Source organism: Staurois parvus, unplaced genomic scaffold, assembly GCF_062004578.1.
Source record: "Staurois parvus isolate SC_StPar_1 unplaced genomic scaffold, SC_StPar_1.0 ptg000054l, whole genome shotgun sequence".
NCBI classification, from domain to species: Eukaryota; Metazoa; Chordata; class Amphibia; order Anura; family Ranidae; genus Staurois; species Staurois parvus.
The window spans coordinates 1,653,367-1,676,843 of record NW_028317850.1 but is presented as its reverse complement, the minus strand read 5'-3'; the positions used below and the strand labels follow the sequence as shown (position 1 = coordinate 1,676,843).

The 23,477-nt window shown below is 40.5% G+C and overlaps 1 protein-coding gene across 1 annotated transcript in view; it reads left to right on the top strand.

Moving 5' to 3' along the window:
• Positions 1 to 23,477, top strand: part of LOC149470032 (uncharacterized) — a 179,472-nt gene that overhangs the window by 14,796 nt on the left and 141,199 nt on the right. The window contains exons 2-3 of the mRNA XM_089667711.1: positions 18,336 to 19,012; positions 21,253 to 21,468. Coding sequence (XP_089523837.1) covers positions 18,352 to 19,012; positions 21,253 to 21,468 — 877 coding nt within the window. The 5' untranslated portion in view covers positions 18,336 to 18,351. The remainder of the gene's footprint in view (positions 1 to 18,335; positions 19,013 to 21,252; positions 21,469 to 23,477) is intronic.

Sequence of the window (23,477 nt, the reverse complement as noted above, 5' to 3'; positions counted from 1 at the left end):
CCAATTATAATCACAACACATATGATATAGACAAATTTATCTGCTATAGTAGTAGGTTCGTTTTCTATCTCCTAGAATGCCCCTGCTCCAAGCAATATGTGGGCCGTACAACGAGAAGATTACGAGATCGGCTCAGGGAGCATGTTAATAATATTAGAAAGGGTTTTAAAGATCATTTCCTCTCATTACATTTTAGACGGCATCATGGGAGAGATCCTTCACTTCTGAAGTTCATTGGGATTGACATTATTGTCCCGCATTGGAGAGGCACATATAAAACTCGGGCAGTTTCACAACTGGAAACTAAATATATCTGCCAGCTTGAAACCTTATATCCTCGTGGTCTCAACGTCGAATTTGACGTGAATTGTTTTATAGATAATAGCTAATAGCTAACAGTTTCCCGCACTTTATTTTTTTTTTTCATTTTTACTTTTTCATTCCCTTTTCATTTTTTGTTATTATGCATTTATCTTCTGTATTTTTTTATCTTGACCCCCTGCAGGGAGCATTTTTCTCCTAGACACTGTTCTGCCCAGTGGAGGAGTCTTGCTTTTTTCGTGGAGCAGTGCCTGGTTTCTGTCGTTAAGTGGATTTTTCCCTGCTCACCTGTGCACCATTCGAGGATCCTCTCTGACCGAGGGAATACGTTTACCATTGCCATTCTGATGATCACTTTTGAGCTGTAGGATATCTACACTGCACTATTAATGTGCACATCTGGTTAGTGTGCATTTCTTACTTCAAGTCATCTTTATTGGGACTATTTTATACATTATTTTAACTTATTTTGACATATTCATATGCATTTTGGTTTTTTATTTATTTTAGCGCTGCACTTTTTTAATGTTCTTGTGAGGATTGTTGTTGGTTGTCCTTTGTGCCTAGCTGCTTTATTTGAAAAGTGCTCACTTATTTCTTTTTATTTGTACTGTATATAAAGGTGAAACTCAAAAAATTAGAATATCATGCAAAAGTTCATTTATTTCAGTAATGCAACTTAAAAGATGAAACTAATATATGAGATAGACTCATTACATGCAAAGCAAGATAGTCCAAGCCGTGATTTGTCATAATTGTGATGATTATGGCTTACAGCTCATGAAAACCCCAAATCCACAATCTCAGAAAATTAGAATAATGTGATAAGGTGCAATATTCTCGGCTCAAAGTGTCCCACTCTAATCAGCTAATTAAGCCATAACACCTGCAAAGGGTTCCTGAACCTTTAAATGGTCTCTCAGTCTTGTTTAGTAGGAATCACAATCATGGGAAAGACTGCTGACCTGACAGTTGTGAAGAAAACCATCATTGACACCCTCCATAAGGAGGGAAAGCCTCAAAAGGTAATTGCAAAAGAAGTTGAATGTTCTCAAAGTGCTGTATCAAAGCACATTAATAGAAAGTTATGTGGAAGGGAAAAGCGTGGAAGAAAAAGGTGCACAAGCAGCAGGGATGACCGCAGCCTGGAGAGGATTGTCAGGAAAAGGCCATTCAAAAGTGTTCGGGACTTTCACAAGGAGTGGACTGAGGCTGGAGTCAGTGCATCAAGAGCCACTACACAGAGATGGATCCTGGGCATGGGCTTCAAATGTCGTATTCCTCTTGTCAAGCCACTCCTGAACAACAAACAACGTCAGAAGCGTGTTACCTGGGCTAAAGAAAAACAGACCTGGTCTGTTGCTTAGTGGTCCAAAGTCCTCTTTTCTGAGCAACTTTTGCATCTCATTTGGAAACCAAGGACCCAGAGTATGGAGGAAGAATGGAGAGGCACACACTGCAAGGTGCTTGAAGTCCAGTGTGAAGTTTCCACAGTCTGTGTTGATTTGGGGAGTCATGTCATCTGCTGGTATTGGTCCACTGTGCTTCATTAAGTCCAGGGTCAACACAGCCGTCTACCAGGAGATTTTGGAGCACTTCATGCTTCCTTCCGCAGACAAGCTTTATGGGGATACTGACTTCATTTTCCAGCAGGACTAGGCACCTGCCCACACTGCCAAAAGCACCAAAACCCGGTTCAGTGACCGTGGGATTACTGTGCTTGATTGGCCAGCAAACTCGCCTGACCTGTACCCCACAGAGAATCTATGGGGCATTGCCAAGAGAAAGATGAGAGACATGAGACCGAACAATGCAGACGAGCTGAAGGCCGCTATTGAAGCATCCTGGTCTTCCATAACACCTCAGCAGTGCCACAGGCTGATAGCTTCCATGCCATGACGCATTGAGGCAGTAATTGCTGCAAAAGGGGCCCAAACCAAGTACTGAGTACATATGCATGCTTATACTTTTCAGAGGTCCGATATTGTTCTATATACAATCCTTGTTTTATTGATTGCATGTGATATTCTAATTTTCTGAGATTGTGGACTTGGTGTTTTCATGAGCTGTAAGCCATATTCATCACAATTATGACAAATCACGGCTTGAACTATCTTGCTTTGAATGTAATGAGTCTATCTCGTATATTAGTTTCACCTTTTAAATTGCATTACTGAAATAAATGAACTTTTGCACGATATTCTAATTTTTCGAGTTTCACCTGTAGGTAAATACTGTATACTATCAGTTTTTTTAGTAATTAAAAATGGCACATATTACACAAACTAAATGTGATTAAGTATTAAATGTATTTTGCCCACTTCTCTGCTAAAAAATAAATGTAAGGTAAATTTAGTCCATGAAGTTTTCATTTACTCCTGCACATGAAGAGGTTAGTGCTTACTTTTAATTACCCAATCTGCACACAATTAAATCAGCATCTATTCTACCTTATTCTACTGGCAATGTATTGTAGGCAGAAGGTGTTATAAACAAATCTCTCGTATTACATCTTTACTGAATGAAGAGCGCTCCTCTAGTTAAGTTGCTAGGTTAAATTTTAATTTTGTCTTCACTGCAGTCAGTGGAACAGTAATTGATTGTTTTTTTTCTGGTCAGAGTTTCCAAACTGGGTGTTTGATTCCGCTTATCTGCTTCAGAAAGAAGCTTCCAGAATATAGGGCAGGGAGAGTCAGATGACCAGTATGAATTTTGTCAGCCACTCCCTGGAAGAAGATGTCTAGAAGGTGGCTGGAGGGGGGGTTAAATGTTTGGGAGGCCTTTCCAGAGGGTTCTTTCCTCTCCAGGGAGGGTTCCTGTTCTCCTGGGGCTACTGCCCCTGGAAGATGGCTACTGGGACAAGAAGTTGTATTCTGGGCCTCAGCAGAATCTGAGCTGGGCTGAGGGCCTGAAGGAGATTGCTGATGGATTTTGCTGGAAGGCACTGTTCTGAAGTCCTGGTCTTGAGAAGGATCTTTTATCTCCCTCACTAAAGGTCTACCTGAGGAAGACAGCTCCTGGGATATTATGAGTAATATCTGATTTGGGGCTGTAGGCAGTGCTAGCTCCTGTACGGATATTCTACTAAGAAGTTTGTCCTTCCATTGATTACTATTATCATTTTGGAGTATAATGTGACCCCCGAACCCCTCTCCTGCTCAAGTACTTTACAGTACAGTACATTAAATTCTAAAAGAGACATTTCCTAAATGAAGCCATTATTGTCAATGTGCTGAGACTGAGTGTGACTGGCAAGCTCTGTACCAGCAAGGGGGACCTGGGCATATTCTCAGCAGCTACTTTGGGGATGGGTGCCACATGAAAATGTACATTATCCTTCGGACACAAAAAAATACATTCGGACCAAGCTAACTGTATCAGACCATTAGTCTAAAACTGGCAATAATCAAAATGGCTCTTTGGAATCTGCACTAAAATCTGTTGTTTCATCAGCTTTTTAAAGATGAAGTTTTTGAAAAATCATGCTGGGCTTTCAGCAGTGCCACATGACTCAAATTTGGCAGCTAACAAAAATGTAAAACAAATTAAAATGAGAATAATGTTTGCAGCCATAAAACTTCAACAGTGTCTACTACATAGAGCATATACAGTACATTCAAAGAATAAAAAACGGAAGAACTTCCTGCGCTAAGAATGGGGCCCTATTCACCAAGCTGCTGACACAAAACCTCCTTATCAAAATTAGTGAATAAACATATATATATAAAAGTGCAGCGCTATCCCTAAACTTAATAAATATATAACATGTAGACTAACTGTTCAAAATATAACAGTGCTCTGGATAAAATACAAAAGTGGTAAATCTCTGTGCAAAATGTGCAATTAAAGAATTTTGTGCAATCTGTGTACTACCAACTAAAATAAAGTGCAATTAGTGCCAATCACTAACAAAAATCACTGCACACATCTGTAATAAAAATATAGTCCATACGGAAAAAAGTGTCCAAATCAGGGTTCCCTGAGGAAGTCACGTGTTATCGTGACGCAACGCGTCGGAAAGCGAGGAGGATTCTGGGAGCCCGGTGACGTCATTTCCGGTGTGGCGGCCATATTTGAAATCCCTGTATCTAATACCCATGTAGGAGATTCATAGCATGGGGTATTGAAGGCGTGTAATGAGAAGAACTCAAATGTGAGTGGGCAATTTTTTCTATATCTGTTTCTGAAAGAATAAACAGTATTACACTATATGAGTTCTTTTGTCCATATATAAACCGAGGAGGAGACTGCTGATAGAGTGTAAGAGGAGGGGGAGGACCTGGTGAGTCATCAGAGTGGTGTCCTGGTTTAAAGTGAACTGACCCTGTAGGGTCTTGGCAAGGAGATGAGGGGCCACTACAGCTATTTGTTTGGATTCACACAGTGTGGACACGTGTGAGCACATGCATGAAGATTTGAGAGTTTTTTATGTCGGATTTGGACACTTTTTTCCGTATGGACTATATTTTTATTACAGATGTGTGCAGTGATTTTTGTTAGTGATTGGCACTAATTGCACTTTATTTTAGTTGGTAGTACACGGATTGCACAAAATTCTTTAATTGCACATTTTGCACAGAGATTTACCACTTTTGTATTTTATCCAGAGCACTGTTATATTTTGAACAGTTAGTCTACACATTATATATTTATTAAGTTTAGGAATAGCGCTGCACTTTTATATATATATATACAGTACATTGTATATCAATATATACAGCACACTGATCAGCCATAGCTTTATGACAACTGACGGGTAAAGTGAATATCAATGATTATCTTGTTACAAAGGCACCTGAAAGTGGGTAGGATATATTGTGCAGGAAGTGAACATTTTATCCTTGAAGTTGACATGTTGAAAGCAAAAAAATGGGCAAGAATAAGGATTTGAATGACTTTTGACAAGGGCTAAATTGTAATGGCTGGACACCTACTGTAGGTCAGAGCAACTCCAAAACTGCAGCTCTTTTGAGATGTTCCCAGTCTTCAGTGGTCAGGACCTACCAAAAGTGATCCAAGGAAGAAAAACCAGTGAACTGGTAACAGGATCATTGGTGTCCAAGGCTTATGGATGCACATGGGGAGTGAAGGCTGGCCCATGCAGTCTGATCCAATAGAAGAGCTACTGTAACTCAAATTGCTGAAAAAGTTAATGCTGGTTCTGATAGCAAAGTGTCAGAACACACAGTGCATTGCAGTTTATTGCATATAGGGTTGCTTAGCCACAGACTAGTCATGGTGCCCATGTTGACCCGTGTCAACAATGGGCATGTGGCCATCAGAACTGGACCATAGAGCAATGGACTAAAGTGGCCTGGTCCAATGAATAAAATTTTCTTCTACCTCATGTGGATGGCCGGGTGCATGTGTGTCACTTACCTATGGAAGAGATGGCACCAGGATGCACTATGGGAGGAAGGCAAGCCGGCAAGGCTTAAAGGGTCTGTTACTGATGACCTGGTGTCAGATACCACAGCATGTTTTCAGAGGTCTAGTGGAGTCCATGCCTCAATGGGTCAGGGCTGTTTTGGTTTCAAAAGGGTGACCTACTCAATATTATATGGGTGTTCTAATGTTATGGTGGGTGGTCAGAATGCCATGGCTGATCAGTGTATGTTTAAATTAAATTAGCAACAATAACTGCATGGAGTTTCTGAATAGTATTGAAGATCATTAAGGTCCCTGATATCTCCCTGCACTGCTTACAGACAAATGGAGTACAGACAGTACTTGATTTGTCTACATTTCTGGCCACTGGCAATCAGAATTTGACAAACTAGAACAAGCAAACACAATAACATAACATATAATAAAATAATAACATAGGAGGAATGGATGTTCACCAATCCTCCCTCCACTCTGCCACCCTGAAATGCAGCCTCTTTAGCATTATCCGCGAGTGTTACTCGAGTAACCCCTGAGTAATGATTGGGGTAAATTGTTTTTAGATAGAAATCCAAGCCCTAAAAACACGGGTTTAATCATAAGGAACTTAACATTTAAGGAAAAGATACCCTGACTTCTGAGAGCATTGGAATTTTAAATGAATGTGCAGATTTCCTTAAATCTTACAGTGTACCCAAAAGTAAACATTTATAATATTTCAGCTTACCAATTTTTAGATATGATGGCTGCATTACCTTTCTTTTTTAGGCTTTCTTTACTTTATTTTCACTTGGTGATCTGACCAGTAAGTCTGTTGTTTTTCAACAGAACAAGCTCTCCTGTAAATGTATCAATTAAGAGCCTTGAGACCAGGGCCATGGATAAGGGGATGCCACCAGTCCTCCTGTACGGGGCCCAGTCCAGCAAGGGGGCCCATGCAGATGGGTGAATCAGATGTGAGCATGGATGGTGCTCAGCTCGGTGGGGGGGAGGGGGAATTACTGGAACCAATCCCCTGTATGGCTCTCTCTGCAGCAGCTGAAATAGAGAGCCATACAGGGTATCAGTTCCAGTAATTGCCCCTCCCCACGCACCCATCACCCTCTTTGTGTACCATACATTTCCCCCTGCTGCCTAGGCCCCCCTGTGTGCCCCCAGCCCTGCAGTGCTGCCGGCTTCTCTCTTCTCCTTCCCACTGGTAGATGCAGACACAATCAGATCCTGCAGGATGTAGAGTGGGGGAAGGGTCTGGTAAATAATTGTATATGTCACATGCCTGATGAAGGGGTCCTGCGAGACTCCGAAACGTTGCCTTGCTGTAACTATGTGATCGTTCATTAAAACTTTTGGAACCATATTGGTGATCCTCGGTGTGCTGGTGACATTCTCCTTTGCTGATTCTGTTTGGTTCCAGCCGATGGTCACTGCAGCACCCACTTATACACACAGCCATTTTTAATGCAGGAACGTGTGCGTTTGGATTGTACACTTGAGTCTGGTAAACATTGCGTCACATTTTCCAGCACCTTTCTTTCCTGAATGAACACAGTGAGTGATCAGTACTGCTCACTCACTGTGTTCATTCACAAATGAAGGATAGTAAACTTTTTTTTTGGGGGGGGGGCGGCTGTCAGGTTGGCTGTATGGGGCCCTGTGGTTTCTAACAGCAGCCCTGCTTGAGACAAACCATTCACCACCCACTGAAAGGAGTGCTTACAATTATCAGCTTTTATGTATTCATATAAAACCTTTATGCCAATAGAACAAAAAATGTTGCTGTAACTGCAGTGTGAGCTGGAATTTGTTAGTTTATCTATATCTGCTTGTACATCTAACACTCTCCACCCCCCAGGTTGACAATGCTACTATCTGTAAGAAAAGAGAAGGTTAATAGTAGTAATTTCCAGGATGGCTCACTATCCAAATGTGCCTCATTTCAAGAAGCATAATTAGTCCTCCCAGTTCTTATTTTGGACCACAGAATAATTAGTCTCTATGTTGTGGAGAACTGCCTAGGGGGTGGGTTTAAGTAGAAAATTTGCACTACCCTCTGTCTCCTGAGGATCAGGTGCTGGGCTAGAAAGGAGCTGTCTTCACTCAAAGTATACCACAGAATAGACAACAGATGATGTCTCAATTTTCTCCACAAAGCCACAGTGACCCATTAAGGCCTAATGGAAGAGATGGGTGAAGCTGAGGATAAGGATAGGAGTAAGGGAAAGGGGTAGACAGAAGACCAGAGTATATGAAACAAGAATAACCCCCAACAGGGAAAAAGAATATCTTTCATATAAATGTGTCACTCCCATATCCAATCCCAATAGAAGTTCCTCTCTCTGGGGATCCTAATATCCATTTTAAATATCCAGTGAATCTCCCTTTTACCCAGGAAAGAGAACCAATCTCCTCCTCTGATGGAAAGAGCCACTCTTTCTATTATTTGAACTTTAAATGATGTAAAACCGTGTTAAAACTTACAAAGTGTCTTACAGTATTTGTACTAATATTGGTTCTAATAATCAAGAGACAAATCCTTATAGTGTTACTAAACACACAACAGTAAAATCAGTCTGCATATGCAGTAAAGCATGCTTGATATACTCACTGTGGGTCAATCCTCTGCATTGTGTAAAAATGCTGTTTGCTCCTGTCTTCTTTGATCCTCCCCTTCTTTCAGTGCCCCCCTCTGATCTCCTGAAAAGACATATCTGTGTGGAGACACTCTGCACATGCTCAATTTGGTGTGTATAACTAGAGAGTTTTTTTTTCTTCGGAGAGTGCATGTGATCAACATAGGGCCAATCAGCACTGTTCAGACAGAGGTCAGAGATTCTGCATCCTCCTAGAGCAGAAAGATAGCTCCTCCTACAAGCTTTAATCAGTGCTTTGCTGAACACTGATAGAAGTCACTAGACTGCTCTAACTGCTGATGAGAAAAGGTATTTAGCAGTTTATATTTACTAAAATAATTGCATTTCCATGTTCTGTGTACTATGGGAGATCAGATACAGTGAATGCAGGGTCCTGAGTTTAGTAACATTTTAACACAGTCACTTGTTCATCTTGTTGGCCTCTCCACATATTGCAGGGGCTTAGATAAGGGGGGAATCAGGGGGGACCAAGCTCCCCCCCTCCCTCCAGAGTGACCATCCACAGTGCCGCAGCTAGGCTAGTTTAGCCGTTCAGTCACGAGAGCCACGCAGTAGCCTACCTCCACCATGCACTGATATATGGAGAGAGCCTTCTTTTCGGCTGTCCCGCAGCGGCTGTATCCCAACTTATGTCTCTGGATCCAAGCCATGCAGACAGCAGTATAGTGTCTCCTTTCTTTGTGAGAACATGCAGAGAATGCAGCAACATGCTGGGCACTGGAGTGCTCTCTGCCTTTCAGCATCTGGCAATGAAAGGGACAGTGTACTGTGGTCAGAGTTATCCCCTCTCACAGTACAAGTAAAGTCCCTGCGTGGAATTAGAGAGAGCAGCGCAGGAACCTCTGATCGGGTAAGTGATCAACAACTGAGCTATGCAGGGGTTGGGGATTGAGTGACATTGAAATTAAACCTATCCCCATGTACAAATGCAGAAGGGGGGATGGTGGGTACAATGTCACTGCCATGACCCCCAATGCAGGATGGGGGGTTTAATTTCACTACCACTGCCCCCCCGCCTGCCCCATTGGTGGTCAGTGGGAGAGAAAGGTATCCCCCTCATCACCCTCCCACTAAGCACTGGTGGTCATATTAGTGAAATTTTAACCCACCATTCTCCCTTCTGCATTTGTGGTCCTACAGCAAAAGTTAACCCACCTCTCCCTGCTTTGGTGGTCATGGGGGGATAAATTTCAATTCCACTGACCACCAACATGGGGTCTGGGGTTAATAGTAGTGACACCAATGTTCAGAGTTATTTTTGCATCAACAGACATCAATGCAGGGGGTTATTATTGCATCCAGTGATACCAGTGTTGGAGTTTATTATTGCGGCCATTGACACCAATGCTGGGAGTTATTAATGTGTCCACTGAAACTAGTGCTGGAGGTTATTATTGCATCCAATGACTCCAATGCTGGGGGTTATTATTGCGTCCACTGATATCAATGCTGGGGGTTATTGATGAGTCCACTGACACCAATGCTGGGGTTATTAATGTGTCCACTGACACTAGCATTGGGGGTTATTTTTGCAACCACTGACTCCAATATTGGGGGTTATTAATGCGTCCACTGGCACCAATGCTGGGGTTTATTAATGTGTCCAATCACACTAGCGCTGGGGATTATTATTGCATCCTCTGACTCCAGTTCTGTTATTATTGCATTCACTAACAATAATGCTGGGGGTTATTATAGCATCCACTGACACCAATGATGGGGGTTATTATTGCATCCACTGACAACAATGTTGGGGGTTATTATTGCATCCACTGAGACCAAAGCTTCAGGTTATTATTGAGTACATTGACAACAATATTAAGGATTATTAATGCGTCCACTGACGCTAGCACTGTGGGTTATTCTTGCATCCTCTGACACCAATGCTGGGGTTTTTCTTGCATCCACTGACACCAATGCTGGGGGTTATTCTTGTGTACACTGACACCAATGCTGGGGGTTATTATAGCATCCATTGACACCAGTGCTGTTACTAAGGAGCAATTTAAAAAAGAATTCCACATATGGATAATAAGTTATAATTATGTTATAACCATGTACTGTATATACCATACGTAACTAATGTCCCTGGAAGCTGGAAATTGAAACAGACACCGCTACTCCAGTGAGCCACTCATTTTCAGGTCCTGTGCTGAGTGGCTGCCATGCTGGTTTGACATCACGCCTCCCAACCTTGTCTGATCATAGAATACTTTGCATTCATTCAGAAAATGTTGAGTGGCTGACCTCCTGTGCGCACAATGCAGAAGGCCAGCTGCTCACCATGGGACCTGGAAGCTAATGGATATCAGTGTAGCAGCATTGTCTATTTCAGTGATTTCCAGCTTCCAGCACATTGGCCAGGTATGCTATAGACCCTCAAATTACTTAATTTTAGTAGTGGTTTTTGACCATTTCTTTACTGTGGACAATGATTGTTCATGTAATTATTTTTTGCAGTCTTCCTTTAAAATGTGTTTTTACTTATTTACTCTTACTACTGGTGTTTTGTTTACTTTTGTTTTTCTATAGCTCTTGGGCTCATTTACACCTGTGTCACTCTCTGCAGTGTATCCATTTTTAGATAGTGTTGCAGGCCTGGCTGACAAGCATTCAGGAGGTGACACTGCTCCCTCTTGAATACCTTCATTTTTTTTGACAACTGAAGGGGCTTTTTGAATAGAAACACCACACCCCTGAGGCAGGCAGATAATGTCGCAATCTCTGGCTCAGTCAATCAGCAAAAACATTGTAATTACTGATAAAATACAAGACTTCCTGTGAATGACTTAGCAGTGGTTTGATTTTGTTCTAGCAGCAGGTGGGAAATCCCCATCCCCTTGCTGGAACACAGCACTGTATACTGTATGTAGCTCCTGCTACATACAGTTTATACAGCGCTGACACCAAGGGCATCTATTAAGGAAATTGTTCATTCGAACCAGTTTGGCCTAAACAAACTTTTTAAAGGATAAGTTCCCTTTTTGCACAAAAATAATAAATGCCCATTTTTTGCAGGTAAAAAAATGTACATTTATTATTTTTGTCTGCAGGCGCCTGTAAAGCATTGCACCAGCAATCAGTAGATCGCTGGTGCCATGCAGGTCTCCTGCAGATCTGTCAGTGTATATATATATATATATATATATATATATATATATATATATATATAGAGAGAGAGAGAGAGAGAGAGAGAGAGCTGTTTTCAAATATGAAAGACAGTACGGGGGAACTTCTCAACGTACTTCTGTCAGAGAGCGGGGAGCAACGGGTGGTGGCTGCAGCACTGGGAACATGTAACATGTTCCCAATGGTGAACTTATCCTTTAAAGTCACCCCTAACATAGAGTTAGGCTGTAACCCCTCCACTGCGCTATAAGGATAGTGTGGCCTGCTCTTCCATCTTCATCCAGCCTACAGAATTGGCCATCAAGAGTTGGACTGCTGAGCCAGAGGACCATGTTGACACCAGGTTTGGGAGGGAGGCCCAGAGCATTGCTGGCTACCTCTTGCTGGGCTAGAACAGAGTATGTGAGATGGATCACCATTAGGAATACATCTGCGGCATCGGAGTGGTGAGAGGCCTTTGGCCACCCTTATTTGGTTTATACTTGCTTTCACAGGGATTTGCTGCATCCAGTAGCATTCTGCCTAATGAGGACTGCATATACTAGACTGTATATGACATACACCTGACCCCTGCACTATTTATGCCATATTGTACAATAGATGCTAGTTGCTCAGTGGTCACTGTTAATGAAATTCTTCTTAGGAAGGTTGTCTGTAGAAAAGCATATGTAATTGTAGAGTATCATATTTTACAAAGTAATGTGCTTTGTACATCTCTGTTACATCCTGTCTTGTAGCACAATAACTAAAGCATACCTTTTGGGTATAAGGACTGTGTCATATGTCACAGTGTACACAGGGTGCATGTTGAAGTTTTAAGCCCCTTCCATTTTCACTACACCCACAATTTATCACAACATGGCAGACACACTGCCTTATTATTGTTCTCTTGGTCTCCAAGGCTGAACCCCCCCCAGAAAAAAAATGATCTATGGCTCTGACTTATTGATTACACAGGCTGTACAACAGATGACATCCACATACCTGATCTCAGTTTACCAACTGTTTAATTTTAACTGAAGATCCACTGGTACATAACCTTGGCATGTGCGAGTCACCTAAGTAGGCAAAATTTAACTGAGAGTGCCTACATTTATACATGCCTGTTGTGTTCCACATCCCCTTATTGTTTTTGGAATAGTACTTGCTCTCCTGGCTGCAAACTGAACCCCCACTGATAACACTTCTGTGAAACTTGTATCAGCATATCATATTGGCAAGTATCTACAAATTTTACATTGCGGGGATGATTTACACAAACCGGAAAGTGCAAAATCTGGTGCAGCTCTGCACAGAAACCAGTCAGCTTCCAGGTTTTATTGTCAAAGCTTAATTGAACAAGCTGAAGTTAGAAGCTGATTGGCTACCATGCACAGCTGCACAAGATTTTGCACTCTCCCGTTTTAGTAAATCTACCCCTTTATCTCTTCAAATTCTAAGCTATAACTGGTAGAGAAAATGGCGGACCAGGGATCTGTACTCTGTTTATTTTTGTCTTGTTCCTCATTCTACTTCAAGTGGATTTCTCATGAGGTATCTCTGACATTGATGTAAGCTTTTCTTATCAGGAACTGATCATAGCCACATTCCAGGAACCTTTTGCACACCATTGCAGCCTCCTCCTCAAAGCCCCCAAAGAAGAGTAGTAGTTCTGCAGAACCCTAATAAACTGACCCCTTGGATATAGTTCTTTTAACATTGGCCATGTGGCAGCAGTCAACACAGAGAAGAGAATTCCTGGCAATCAACTTCTGTTGAGCACGCACAAATACCTTTTGATCTTCAAATGAACCACACAGAGTTAAATCCAATTAGTGAATTTCAGATTCTGGCTCTTCCTTGGGAAGCATACATTTAAACTTGTTTATATTCAAACTTTCCAGAAAAGCTCCAACAGATAAATATTGTAGCACAATAAACAAAGGATCCAACAAGAAAAATTCATGTCTGGCTCCTAAACATATTCATATCTCCAAAGACTTCGTGACTCTCTCTATTATTATTATACAGGATTTATATAGCACCGACAGTTTGCTCAGCGCTTTACAATATAAAGGGAGACAATACAGCAACAATACAGTTCAATACAAGAGAGATAGGAGGGCTCTGCTCCTCGGAGCTTACAATCTAGGAGGGAGGGGATAGTGGTACAAACGTTAATAACTGTGGGGGATGCAGTGGCTGGAAGAGTAGAGGATTCCAGTATTAGCTGAGGGCGGGGTAGGCTTCCCTGAAGAGATAGGTTTTCAGAGTGCGCCTAATAGTGAGCAGAGTAGGTGATAGTCTGATAGATTGGGGTAGGGAGTTCCAGAGGATGGGGAAAGCCCTGGAGAAGTCCTGGAGATGAGCATGGGAGGAGGAGACAAGGGAGCTAGAGAGCAGGAGGTCTTGCGAAGATCGGAGAGTACGGTTTGGGTAATATTTAGAGACAAGATCGGTGATGTAATTTGGGGCAGTGTTATGAACGGCTTTATACGTCAGTGTAAGTGTTTTGAATTTTATCCGTTGGGCAATTGGAAGCCAGTGGAGGGATTGGCAGATACAGAATGGTTAGTAAGGTGGATAGGTCTGGCAGCAGCATTCATGATAGATTGAAGTGGGGATAGCCTGCAATGAGGTAGGCCAATGAGGAGGTTACAGTAGTCGAGGCGTGATATAACAAGAGAGTGAATGAGTTGCTTAGTGGTTTCCGAGGTTAGGAACGGGCGTATCTTGGAGATGTTGCGGAGGTGAAGTCTACACAAGTTTGTCAGCGATTGGACCTGGGGCTGAAAGGATAGATGGGAGTCTAGGATTACACCTAGTACCCTGGCATGAGGGGTGGGACTGATGATTGTGTTATTGATCTTGATGGAGAAGTCAGGGGAGGGGGTACGGGCTGGAGGGAATACTAAGAGCTCAGTTTTGGAAAGATTGAGTTTCAGGAAGTGGAGTGACATCCAAGCCGATATGTCATTTAGTAGGCTAGTAATGCGAGTGCAGACTGAAGGGGTGAGTTGAGGGGTAGAAAGATAGATTTGTGTGTCCTCAGCATAGAGATGGTAATTGAAGCCATGGGAGTTTATCAAGTGACCAAGGGAGGAGGTGTAGATGGAGAAGAGAAGGGGTCCGAGGACAGAACCTTGAGGGACCCCAACAGAGAGAAAGAGTGAAGAGGAGGTGGCAGCGTTATAGGTAACTATTACAGACTCACATCATTCACATTTTGTCTCCAGGCTGGCAGCACAGTTGGACAGCTGTGAGGGAAGGGGGGTGCGTTATTTTACCATGTTAGCTCAGCAACTGGGCCATGAATCAGAACAGAACCACGTGCTCCATACACAAGGTCCCCTGGATGACTCCACACTGATTTAAAAATAATAGTGATATTTGGGGATGTAATTCTTGCCTCATATTAACCCATTACCATAAAATAATGTCCTTTGATCTGATATGTTATCTAGTCAGAATATACTACTATGATATTTAAAGAATACATTTACTGTATACAGTACATTTTACTGCAGCAGTTCTTTTCCAATAATTTAATCTGTTTCCCACCTGCATTTCAGGAAGTAGTTTGAAATAAAATGAGTGTAAAAACAAAGCTATTTAGAGAATCATCAACATGCTAAACACCTCCATATATCTTACTCATGGTGCTGGGCTAACCAGAGCCAAAACGAGCCAGTAACCAAATGATACATTTGGGATAACCCCTAATGCAAGAAAAAAAGCATTAAAAGGCAAATGGAGCTGCAATAAGCTATTCTAAATACATCACAAGTACTAAAGTGCTTTGTTTTATGTTATTACAAAATTAAATTTAGTCATATGGGAACAATGAAATCTGTTGTCGCTTTTATATTTATTTTTCTTATCAATTATATTACGTTAATTATGAAGCCACTTACTTAGCTGATCTCACAGACTCGAAACATGAGTCAGCGGTGAACAGTTAAGAGTTGATTTTAGGGTTAACACCGTAAAAAGTGGTATGTTTATATCAAACAATTAATGAGGCGCTAATGAGCTCCCTGGGTAGCTGAAGCCATAGTCACAATGGAATCAGCAGACTTTTATTATAGAACAGTATGTGTACACACGTTGCACTCAGCCAAGTCTTTTAATACAAAATAATTTTTTTTATACATGTCATATTCTGATTTTCAAGAGCATAATCAAAGATAAAAAACTGAGATGAGAAGTGCCTTGCGGTTGTTCTATTTCTTATCATTGTAGCTCAGAAATCACATTAAAATTAAAACACTCTTGTTGCGATAGTCTTTATATCATCAAGTAAAACATTGCCTTTAGTGGACAGAGAGCTTTTTATGTCTTGATCAAGTAGATAACAGTAGTTTTGGAGGGGATGAGAGACACCGCACAGCACTAGCTCAAGAGGTAGAGAGAAATGTGAATGGCCTCAGCCTGGAACGCCTTCTAAGCCAAAGCCCTCTGATACTAGCAGAAAAAAACAAAAAAACGAAACAGGGCCACTCTCCTCGTGCATTAACTCAATAACCAAAAATGTATTTAAAAAGATGCAAAAATGTACTCACAAGCCATAAAAGGTCATAAAAACAGAGACAAGAAGTCAAAGGTGCCAATCGTGGACAGCATGCATCCTTGGGTAAAGTGCTAACGCGTTTCAGGAGTCGAACTCCCTTCCTCAGAGCAATAGATCTAATGCACAAGAGGAGTGCGCCCTGTTTTGTTTTTTCTGCTGGTATTAAGATTCCCCAATCTATCAAGGGCGGCACCTCAGCAAGTGCATGATTCCATTTTGAGGACAGCAAGAGAGATTTGGGAGCCAGTTTCTGGTTACTGTTACAGCCCCACTCACCGGGATTTAATCATAGAGGCCTATACTGTTGTAGCACTACTCTTGTAGGAGTTGCTGAAGTTTTGGGTCCCCTATAGTCCTGCACAGCCAGGCAACATGCATTTTCCACACAGGTTTGCATCCAGGAGACAGTAACCAGTCTTTGAGCTTGTTTTTCTGGATTGTATTAGGGAAATTGAACTTGGATGGGGTAAGGGATGTATGGGATGGCCAAAGGGAATGGCAACTAAGGACAATCTCCCTGGAACTATGTACAAGCCTCTTTAGAAAAAGTATTTTCTGGAGAGCTATCCAGCATCTCTTGGTGTACAACCCTAGACCCCAGATGAATCCTCTTCTCATCCATCTGTACTGGGTGAATCCCTGGGCAGGGGATCCAGTGCCTGTCACTTTAAATAGAAGCTTCCCACTAGAGTGTTCCTTCCCCTTTCTAGTCGAGGGGGGGGAATGGTAGGTCTACTCACTCAGTCCTCTGTGAGCTGATGAGTTTCTGCTGATGTGAGCTCTCAGGCCTTCCACTGGGCTACTCCTTCCCTGCTGCACAGATGGTCCTCACTCAGGGGGCTGATGAGGTCCTGGGCGCTCCTCTTTTCCAGCTCCACTGCCTGTAGGTGAGCTTCTTCCCATCCCAGGCTCCTGCTCTCCAGCCTCTCACTTCATCTTTTATCTGAACACTCTTGCTGCTGAGCAGGCTCTGACACATTTGAAGGCTGCCCTGGCTTAAAGCCAAGCCTCCTACTTGGGAATTGGCCAAAATCCTCCAAGTGTGCAGGCCAGCTCTTCTTCACCCCCATCCACTGCTTCTAGAATCGTCTCCAAGATCTCTAGAGCATGGGAGGTATCAGGGAACTGGCTTGCAGAGCCTCTCTGCTCTAACCAAAATTTGAGCTCCCTCTGATTATCACCACAGGCTGCTACTTAGCCTCGGCCTACCTATGAGCACTAGCTCCCCCTAGCTATCTAGGAGGGTGCTACACTGTTTAAAATCCAGTAATACACTGTCTCACCCTGGTCCATGTTCAGTTGCTCTCTATTTTTTGGCACTGTGCCAAAAATGTAGAGGCAGATGTGCTCAGAGCCTAAAGATTCACTATTGCTCAGGGGCTGTGTGCTTCAGCAAAATGGCAGCTTCCAGCAAGAAAACATAGGAACAATGCTGGAGGCAATTTATTGCACACACTATTTTTGGTAGAATAATTACTAATGTGAAATGTATATTCCTTCCTAAAAAACATTGTTTGTTATCAAGCTGTTATGGGTAAAGTTCTGCTTTAATAGCTAATATTATTTCACTGATTTTATAGGCATCCCACTAACATCCTAATTTTATCTACATGCTATTTTTTTTGTATTAGAGCAAGAGATATATCATGATAATGGATCCATTGGAGGAAAGGGGTCGGCAATGCAGTAACTAACCAGACAATTTTTTATTTTTTTTTAAATTACAAGTACTTATGTAGTGCCACCAATTTACACAGAGCTTTACATATATATTGTATATTTACAGCAGTCCCTGCCCTCAAGAAGCTTACAATCTAAGGTCCCTAACTAACATTCATACACACCCTAGGGCCACTTTAGAGAAGAGCCAATGAACCTACCAACATGTCTTTGGAGTGTGGGAGGAAACCCACACAGACACATTGAAAACAGGTGCAGGTAATGCTGTGGTTTGGATTAGAAGTGATGACCCTAGTGCTGCTAGGTGGAAGTGTTAACCACTTAGCCACTGTGCTACTTTCATTTAGAACTTGTTTTAGAAGTAAGATAGATGCAATTTGGTTGTTGTTTTATTATTACAGAATGCCACAGAAATGATCATATTTGTACATTATACCGCCATCATTTTTTTAGGAAGGTTGGCAGGCTCAGGAATTGGCAGGATCAATATATTATTTTTGCCATTGTCAATGCTATCTAATTTATAATGTTTTCTTTGTGTAAATTTGTGCATGTGTAATAACGGTGCTTTTGTTGTTGTTGTGCTTAGTTATCCTAATTTCTTTGTTTTGCTGTCATAGATATTGTCAGTTCACTATGGCTGCCTCCAAGGATTCAAAGCTACCGAAAATTGTGTCCCCAACACATCATCTCCTCCATGCTAAAATACAAACATTGTGTAAAGAGGGAAAAGAACTAATGGAAAAAGATGATATCAGCAGAGCTCTAAAACTATTTAAGAAAGCCTTTATTCTTTCCTGCAACTTGTCCAATGAAGGCATTCAAAAAACATGTTTGTTCAATCTTGGGGCTGCATACATATGTGTTGGGAAACCAAAAAAAGCCCTTAAATGTTTAATGAAATCTAGAATCCATGGCAAGGATGAAGAAGATGGTGATATGTATTTTAACATAGGGGCTGCTTATGATAAAATGCAAGAGTATAATAAAGCTGTGAAGTTTTATGAAAAAGCCATCAGTCAATACAGTTCTGAAGAAATTGACAGCATTGCAGATGCTCTAATCAAGCTAGGGTACTGTTTTGCATCTGTTGGAGAGCTTTCCTCTGCAGCACATTCTTTCAAACTTGCAGGCCATTCATATCTCAAAAATGAAAGAATGGAAGATGCTGCAATGGCCATGAGAGAAGCCAGTAAATACATGATAAACAGTCATGCATTCTCTAAGACAGAAGTTCTCCAGACTCTGAATATTTGTGTTCATTCATTTAAAGGAGTTACTGATAAACAGACCCTAGGTAAGTGTCATGATTCTAATCATTAACATTTTTGGGAAGAAGAGCCTGAATATTTGCTTGTCATCAGCATTGTATGTTTACTGCCATGGGCCAATAATATTCTTATGAACAATATAATAATGTCATCATCAGGTTGTACATAAAGAGGCTTCTGAAAGGACATCTTCACAAAAGCAATCAGTAGAGTAAGGGCATCTCCATATCCTCTTTTTAGCATCTATGTTTGGGACCAGGGGCAATCCCTTTGATTACTTATGGTTACATAGTTAGGGACTTGATAAAAAAACTAAGGCCATCTAGTTTGATCAGTAGAAAAAAAAATAAACCCCAAATTATTCCATGGATATAAAGCCCAATGGCCTTTTTTTTGTATTTTGACCCAGCCATTTCTTATACTAGCTTCATATTGTGTTTTGTGAATTATTTTGTATGGAAATGATGCTGACCCTCCGGGTCATTTGTCATTTTTTTTATAAATCAATAAAAATAGTTTGTAAACAAATAAATAAACAAACAATTAGAAAAGCAGGGATTAAAAAGTTTATAACTACTTTTTGTGGTGTGTTGTAGTCAGGGGCGGACTGACAACTCATGGGGCCCCCGGGCAATAGGGGATCATGGGGCCCCTATGTCCTTGCCAAAACTCAAAAAAGCCTATGAAAAAGGTACCAGGGGCATCTCATGGGGCCCCCTACTGACCCCAGGTCCTCGGGCAGTGCCCGAGTTTCCAAATGCTCAGTCCGCCCCTGGTTGTAGTAATGTAGTTGTCATGTACAACATCTATATAAGAGCTATATAACAGCCATTTAACAACCTTATAATGGTTTGTAGCACATAGTTTCGAAGCTCAGCATTTTTTTTCTGCAGTGGAACATTTTTTTCCTGCACAAACCTGAGGGTAACTGATTTATTTATTGTGGTAGAATTCGCTGATATGTGCCCAGGACTGTGTCGACTGCAAAAAGAGTCAAACTTGTTTAATTTACATATAGCATTAACATAATGGCATTAAAATATTAGCCTAACATATCCCATATATGAATATAATATGCATAGTACAATAATTATGATATGTTTAAATGTGTTGTTACAGACATGTCCACACAATGTCTCATATATACAAATTTTAAGAAGGTTGATGGAAAACAGTTCTACTCTCCATAAAAGTTGGTCAACTCTTCCCATTCCTTCTCTGTACAGAAAATATGAATGGAGAAAGTAATTGATAACTAGGGACAGGACCTTTTCTTATGTCCTCTGGTATACAAAGGCCTAATGAGGGTGAGCTGAGAGAGGACCTTAAACTGCTCCTCTCCAATGATTATGCACAATAAAAGAGAAGGAACAAACCTTACAACTTCCTAAAGTGCAAAGAATCAATGCTCCACTAAATATTTTAAAAAATGTAAATACCAATTTGTGGGTTTTTTTTAATCAAACATTCAACTCTACTTTGCAGCTTCTTTGCAATTTTTGCAAGAACAGAGTAAGGGTACTCTTTTATCTATGGAGCGGTAGTAACTTTCTAACAAATGTTCTGTATGGGTCATGTACTGTATATTTTATTTTATATTAAATGATTATATTATACTTAATCTAATTTTTTTGAAGATGAATACATTCATTTCAGTAAGTACTTTCCATGTAAACAAAGTCATTTGACCTCTTTTATATTAATTTTCATTTATGTTTAGTTGTCTTTCTCTAAGCTGTCTCTAATATGTAGGATTCCTTTTTGGGAAGGTGAATCTGGTGCTGAAACTCAGCAGAGTATTTCAGATAAACCCACATGAATGCTTTTGTAACAGTATGTGTGTCTACTGTATGCCTCTTTAATATAAGGAATGACATATGTTTCACAAAAATTAGAAATATAAATTCTTGGTTAGTATTTTCATATTTAGCATCTGGCAGCGTTGGTATATTCCATAAGATCCATAGATCATGACCTGCATCTAACAGCAACTCTTTGCTGAGCTACCTGAAATGCCAAAGAGCTCCCTGACTGATCCTTTGGACAAACCTACTTTCTATGTTGTTTCTGGAGAATCTTGACTCCTTCCTCCGCCCATGACCTTCCTATTTAAGCCATGCCATTACATTTCCAGTTTTCCAGATTATTGTGTCTCCAGCCAATAACCTTAGTTTGACATGGATATGCTGAGCATACTTTGGTTCTCGTCTCAGTTCTGCCCTGATACACAAGAGCATGCTTTATTCTTTCTGCCTTTTGTTTTTAGGAACACTTTATAACCATGTTGGCCTTCATTACGCTGAATTGAAATGTTTTAGTGAAGCTGAAAAGTGCTTTACAGAAAGTCTGAATCTGTGTAGCGGAAAACAATTTTCTATAAGAAAAATGGCTGTATTACTGCAGAACCTGGGAGCTGTTGACAATGCTCTTTACCAATATGAAAAATCTCTCCGGAGTCATGCAGAAGCAGCAGATATGTATGGTAAGGTATCATATTCATTACGTGTATTAATTAGAGCAGTCTTCCAGATCAATCCATATTTCCATTAGATAGCTCTTTCCTTTTAGTTGAGTAACTGGACGATAAACAATGTTTTATATTATGGTTTTAAAGTGATTTACTACCGCTAAAAATGGAATTATATGTTCGGAAATAAATACATTTCAGCTGGCTGCAACCATCCAACTTCCAGATACAAACGGAAAGGAGTGTAAATTTCTATACCTAATCTGTAGTCATTACTAAAATAACAGTAATTTTTTCTGTTTTTTTCTTTTATACAGTATCTATTTGCATATAAATTATATTTAATTCTTTAGCAGCCATTGGCTTGAGAGATTAAACAGAAAATTCTACTCTAATGTATTTGCACAAGGATTGATCATCATTCACTTTGGAAAACTCAAACCCTCAAAAGATGCTCTTTAGTTTCATCCAACATAAAACAACAGTAACCAATAAAAATTCACATTTTAGCAATTTGACAAAAGTATGGTGAAAAATTATGATTGTTATGGTTACTTCATTGTGTAAATATTTGTTCCTGAGGTTGCTTTATTGAATAAGCTAAATGGTAAGACTATGGAACAAGTAAACTACTACACTGATCATGTGCACAGATAAAAGCAATTGAAATGGATCAAGGCTGTGCTGATTCTCACTCCACTGTCAAAGAGTTGTTCTGATAGCAATTAGGACCACCTATTGATTGAGTCAGGACTGGATTTACCATTAGACACAGTAGGCCTGTTGCTGTAGGAGGCATAGGCAAAGGAAACTTTTATTTATCATTAGTTATACTACAATTATCTTGCACTGTGTTTAAACACAGGAAAAGAAACATATTATATTGAAGCCTATTAGTCTTAACATGAGGTGTCTGCATTAGCTTTCTTTTTTATCAGACCTCCTTTCATTATTTTTTACATGCTGATCCTGCCAGTAACCAGCTTTGCGCACAAGGATTTCTAACACTCATTCACCATACTACTACATATTTCTACGGAAAATAGATTTAAAGCAGAACTCCATGGCCGCACTGCATGGGAAAACTGCTTGTTTTGTCCAGGGGTTTAGGGAAGAGCTATACCTACCCTGTCCTCCGATCCCCCAGAAAACGGTGCTCCCCCAAGTCCAGCGGTGGACTGTCCTCCAGCCCAGAGCTGGTCTATGGGCGGGATGACGTTGGGAACAGTCCATTCACAAGACCACTAGTGTGCAGGGGGGCAGAAGCAGCAGGGACTGACCTTGCACATCAAGAAGCAGTGGATTCGGTAAGTATATTTTCAATGTTATCACCCCTAGATAACAATAAGCAGTTAACTCATGCAGTGCAGGCACAGTCCAACTGCATGGTTTAAAAACATTTTTACCCACATTTCTGCTTTAAAAATATAAATTAAAATTATTTAAAACATTTTTTAGTTTTTTTTTTTAACATACTGTCACCAGTCAGTATCCCTGATCCCAACAAATCAGTCATATGACGCTGATGTACTGCACTGGTGACAGTATGTAAAAAAACAAATTGTGAAAAAAACACAATTTGTTCGGAAAATGAAGAAATGAAATAAATTTCATCATTTTCTGAAAAAATTGTGAGAACAAATTACAACTTCAAAAAACTTGCCATGTCTCCTACTTTATACCTTGGACTGTCTACTTTCAAAAGAGGGGTAATTTGGGGGGTATTTGAGATGGGCCATCAGTACATCAGGTTTGATCCATTTTCAGATATATATTCCATAGTTTGTAGATGCTATAACCTTCACACAAACCATTTAATATACACTTATTTGGGTTTTTTGTCCAAAGACATGTAACAGAATACATTTTGGCATACATCTACAAAGATATTCGAGTGTTTAAAAAAAAAATTGAATATATAAAAAAATTACATATTTTTTATATTTATTTTAACACTTGTTTTACTAATTTCTTGAAATGCAGTATTATGTCTTATAATAAATATATCTATTTTATTGTCCTAC